At 37.2% G+C, this 4890-nt stretch overlaps 1 protein-coding gene across 1 annotated transcript; it reads left to right on the top strand.

The window, feature by feature from the left end:
• The first annotated feature begins 338 nt into the window (after window positions 1–338).
• KT2/3 (potassium transport 2/3) lies at window positions 339–4462 on the top strand. Its single transcript, XM_079001981.1, has 12 exons — window positions 339–552; window positions 699–1044; window positions 1142–1366; window positions 1439–1597; window positions 1665–1722; window positions 1809–2126; window positions 2265–2504; window positions 2628–2948; window positions 3063–3257; window positions 3330–3405; window positions 3495–4058; window positions 4141–4462. Exons 2-12 carry the CDS (start codon window positions 791–793, stop codon window positions 4269–4271), a joined length of 2541 nt encoding a protein of 846 aa, XP_078858107.1. The 5' UTR covers window positions 339–552; window positions 699–790; the 3' UTR covers window positions 4272–4462.
• The last annotated feature ends 428 nt before the right edge of the window (window positions 4463–4890 follow it).

Here is a 4890-nt window from a genome sequence, read left to right as displayed (position 1 = left end):
TTTCTGGTATTTAAATAAAGTAACATTTGATTTGACATATAACTTAATAACAAACTTTTGCTGATAGTCAAATATCCTAAATGCTTTTTAACATTAACAAAATTTAGATAAATTATGTATCAAAAGTGTAAAAATACAAGGTGTGGAGTGCAAAAAACTTCAAACACCATCACTAAAATAGTTATTCTCTTTTAGTGCAAAGTATGGACCAACAATTTTAAGGAGGTGGCATCATGTGTTACGATGCCTTACTATAAGATAAGAAATGGGTCCGGGTCCGGGTCAACCGATCAAGGTCATCGTCAATTAAATTCGTAATGACCACTCTTCTTCTTCTACTCCACTCATTTTGCACCTTGTCACATGAAAATACAAAAACATCAATCCCTTTGAGGTGATCTCATAGCAACACAATTCTTCCTCAATTTCACATGGAATAATTCCAAAGGACCACCAACACCACAACCTCCCTCTCATCGCCGCCACAACCACCAGTACACCACCACCAAAAAGATGGTGAAACCAACCCGAATCATGTAACCTTATCTTGAGGTTCTTATCAAACACTTTATTCTCTTTTATATAGCTAAGCTTCATGTTGTAATATTAAACAAGAAACATATAGAAGATCATACTATTAGATTTCATGCCTTATTTGTTATCTATTATTATCTAAGTGTCAAGATTCTTTCTTTCAGGAACTCAACTCATGCCTCATAAGTCATAACATTGTGTAACGTGTTCTTACAACACGTCTAGACTAGAGTCTCTCGAACTCTTAGATCTAAAGATGGAAATAAAGCAACCAACTTTCCCAACAGTATACAACACTTTGCATGCTACAGCATCAAACAATCAAAAGATGAAAGATCGATACAAAGAATCGAGGAAAAAGAAAGAAGAAAAGAGAGATCAAGAAGAAGAACCTATGAATTTGAGGAGCTTGTCAAAGATTATGATCCCTCCACTGGGTGTTTCATATATACAAAATCATATTCCCTCAAGATCCAGCATTATCATATCACCTATGGACTCCAAATATAGGTACAATTCATATCTTAAAAAAAGCTAAATTAGTTAGTGTATAGTTGCTTAAAATAATTGTAACCTTTTTATAGTAACAACATAAAAATAATTACAGGTATTGGCAGACATTAATGGTGGTAATGGTAATATATTCGGCTTGGACATACCCATTTGAAGTTGCGTTCCTGAAATCTTCTGCACAAACTCATAAACAACTCTACATTGCTGACTCCATCGTCGATTTTTTCTTCGCCGTCGACATTATTTTGACTTTCATTGTTGCTTACGTTGACCCCGTCACACATCTCCTTGTTCGTGACCCTAAAAGCATCGCCACCAGGTATCTATCTATCGCATTACAATTTAGCATCCATTTCGTATTGATTCGATTCGTTTATTGGGGGAAATGAAGGTACCTATCGACATGGTTTGTGATGGATTTGGCATCAACGCTGCCGTTCGAGTTGCTATCGTACTTATTCACCGGAAAACACCGCATGGGTCTCCCGTACGTCGTCTTGGGTTTGCTCCGGTTTTGGCGTCTCCGCCGCGTGAAGCAGTTTTTTACCAGGTTAGATCGATTGTTAATCCAGAATCACACAGTAACTTTCCATTGATGCTTACGATTACTATCGCAGGCTCGAAAAGGACATACGATTCAACTACTTCTGGGTCAGATGTGCCAGGCTTCTCTGTGTAAGCAATCAATTACAAAATCACTACATTTTTGGATCTATAATTTCGGATTTAAGTGTAAAATTTCTTAAATGGGTGTGTTACAGGTGACTCTGTTCTTGGTACATTGTGCTGGTTGCATCTACTACTTGCTAGCAGTGTTATACCCACATGAAGGAAGAACATGGATCGGGTCAATGAACCCGAATTTCAGGGAAGCGGATCTTTACATCCTATACATCTCCGCCATATATTGGTCCATAACAACCATGACCACCGTCGGCTACGGTGATCTCCACGCAGAGAACGCAGCAGAGATGGTGTTTATCATCTTCTACATGCTCTTCAATCTTGGCCTCACCGCCTACATTATCGGCAACATGACTAATTTAGTAGTCGAAGGCACCCGTCGCACCATGGAATTCGTAAGTCAAATTTCACATCAACTTTTTACAAATTCCATGACAATTGACATTCTTCTTCTGTTTCACTCTATAACCTGTACATGGTTTGACAAAAAAGTCAAACTGTTACAAAACTGAATCACATTTGTTCTTTTGTAGAGAAACAGCATCGAAGCAGCATCAAGTTTCGTCGGTCGGAATCGTTTGCCGAAGAGACTTAAAGAACAGATACTCGCGTACATGTGCTTGAGATTTAAAGCCGAAAGCTTGAATCAACAACAATTAATCGAGCAGCTTCCGAAAACCATATGCACAAGCATTAGACAGCATCTATTTCTACCAACAGTTGAAAAAGTCTATCTGTTCGAGGGTATCTCCCGAGAAATTCTCTTGCTTCTGGTAACATCAACATCCCTTAATTTTGACATTTCAAGTCAAATTCTAACTTTGAAAACCCAGAATTTGCATAAATTTCGAAACTTTTCAATCTAAAATCAAGCTAATTGACCTCAATTAAAACAGGTCGCGGACATGAAGGCAGAATACATACCACCGAGAGAAGATGTTATAATACAAAACGAGGCACCTGATGACGTGTACATAATCGTATCTGGTGAAGTGGAAATCATAGAGTGTGATCCGATGGAGAAAGAACAAGTTTTGGGTGTTTTACGTTCAGGTGACATGTTTGGTGAAGTCGGCGCACTTTGCTGCAGGCCACAGTCTTACACTTACCGAACCAAAACCCTGAGCCAACTCTTGCGCCTCAAAACCACCGCTCTCATTGAAGCAATGCAGACCAAACAACCCGACAACGTCTCCATCCTCAAAAACTTTCTTCAGGTTTGCGAATGACATGGCATAACATAAGTTGTATTGTACACGACAAAACATAACACAGGATGGACATTTGTTTCATAATGCAAGTGTCGTGAAATACTGATTGTGACTTTGCAGCATCACAAGAAGCTTAAAGATCTGGATTTGGATGACTTATTGTTGGAAAGTGGTGAAGAAGATGGAGATGGAGACCCAAACATGTCGATGAACTTGCTTACTATTGCAGGCACAGGAAATGCTGCTTTTCTTGATGAACTTCTCAAGGCAAGGCTTGATCCAGATATCAGTGACTCAAAAGGAAGAACCCCTTTGGTAAATCTACTAATCCTTTTCTACCCAAAAACATCATAAATTTAATTCTATTTTAAATTTTGTTTGCATCAGCACATCGCAGCATCTAAAGGGCATGAAGAATGTGTTTTGGTTCTTCTGAAGCATGCATGTAACATACACCTTAGAGGTATGATTGTCTAAGAATATTTGCAAGCTTTTTAATTAGTTTGAAAATGAGGAGTTGGTTAACACTTAACATGTAAATATATATGATAGATATGGAAGGTAAAACTGCACTATGGGATGCCATAGCAACAAACCACCATTCAATATTCCGAATCCTATACCATTGGGCTTCCATTTCAGACCCATGTACAGCTGGCGAGCTTCTGTGCATGGCATCAAAGAGAAACGATCTAAACGTGATGAAAGGCCTCTTGAAACACGGGCTTCTTGTAGACTCAAAGGATCACCATGGATCAACAGCTATCCAAATTGCAGTATCTGAAAACAACATTGAAATGGTAAAGCTACTTGTGATGAATGGTGCTGATGTCAATGATCACTCCCTCAAGAACAAGATTCCACCAGAAAATTTGAAGGATTTTGTGGCAAAAAGAGAGGTCGGGTACCGAATCATGATGCCGGATCAGGAGCCCGTGGTGGAGACCCGGAGAGGGGAGGAGGGTATTTTGGGAAGATCACATTCACATGGACAATTTGTTGGTAGGGTTAGTATCTACAGAGGGCTTCCAATGGTGAGGAAGAAGAATTGTTGTACGGAGGCTGGGAAACTTATTAAGGTGCCAAGTTCGTTAATGGAGCTCAAGGTTATTGCAGGTATAAATCTGTAGTTTGTGCATATGGTTTGAGGATTCTGAAAGAAAAGTTATAATTAAAGTTTTGTTTTTTATGTTTGAAGGTGAAAAGTTTGGATTTGATGCTACAAATGCAGTCGTTACAGATGAAGATGGAGCAGAGATTGATTCAGTTGAAGTGATTAGAGATAATGACAAGCTTTTTATAGGAGAAATTCCTTATGAAAACAAATAAACAAATGCGTTTCAGTTTTGGCAAGACGCATTTTATATAAATCAGTAAGATAGGATAAATATAGATATAGATCGTGTTTGTAAGTTTCTTTTTCCATATAGGTGGAATAAGGAATTCCTTGATGTTTACAGGTCGTGTATTTTATACTTGTCTAATATCTAATACAAAATCCATGTAAAGTTAAAGTTAAATAGGTTTGTATCCCAGATATTCTTCATGTATTCTTCTTTCATATACACAATTTGGGATCAAATTCGCAATTTAAGATACCACTAAATATCGTATGATTCTATAAGCATCCACAATTAATAGAAGCTTTTTAAGATTTTTTCAAACCAAAAAGATTTTTTTTTTAAAAAAAGAAAAAAAAGAAACACACACACAAGGGAATTTTTAAAATCAAAGTTTTTGCAAATTGTTTTTTAAATAACAAGCTTTTCTTATGAGCTTTTTCAATGATGATGTGGATCCCAATTTTTTTCAACCAACTGTAACTAAACAGCACATAAAAACATATTATAAAACACGATTTCAAAAAACTCTACTATTATAGGAGATACATCAAGCTTTTTTCCTTATAGTTTTTTAATGAAAAAACCCCACTAACAACATCTGTGGA

This window comes from Lactuca serriola, chromosome 5 (genome assembly GCF_051521515.1).
Source record: "Lactuca serriola cultivar US96UC23 chromosome 5, Lser_US96UC23_V15, whole genome shotgun sequence".
Classification (NCBI taxonomy): Eukaryota; Viridiplantae; Streptophyta; class Magnoliopsida; order Asterales; family Asteraceae; genus Lactuca; species Lactuca serriola.
Note: the sequence above shows the minus strand (reverse complement) of the source record. Positions and strands in the feature narration are given on the sequence as shown.

Coding starts and splice junctions, on each gene's coding strand:
- KT2/3 (XM_079001981.1), top strand. CDS start 791: ATGGAAATAAAGCAACCAACTTTCCCAACAGTATACAACACTTTGCAT. Junction 1,045..1,141: donor CCTATGGACTCCAAATATAG/GTACAATTCATA, acceptor AAATAATTACAG/GTATTGGCAGACATTAATGG. Junction 3,406..3,494: donor ATGTAACATACACCTTAGAG/GTATGATTGTCT, acceptor TATATATGATAG/ATATGGAAGGTAAAACTGCA.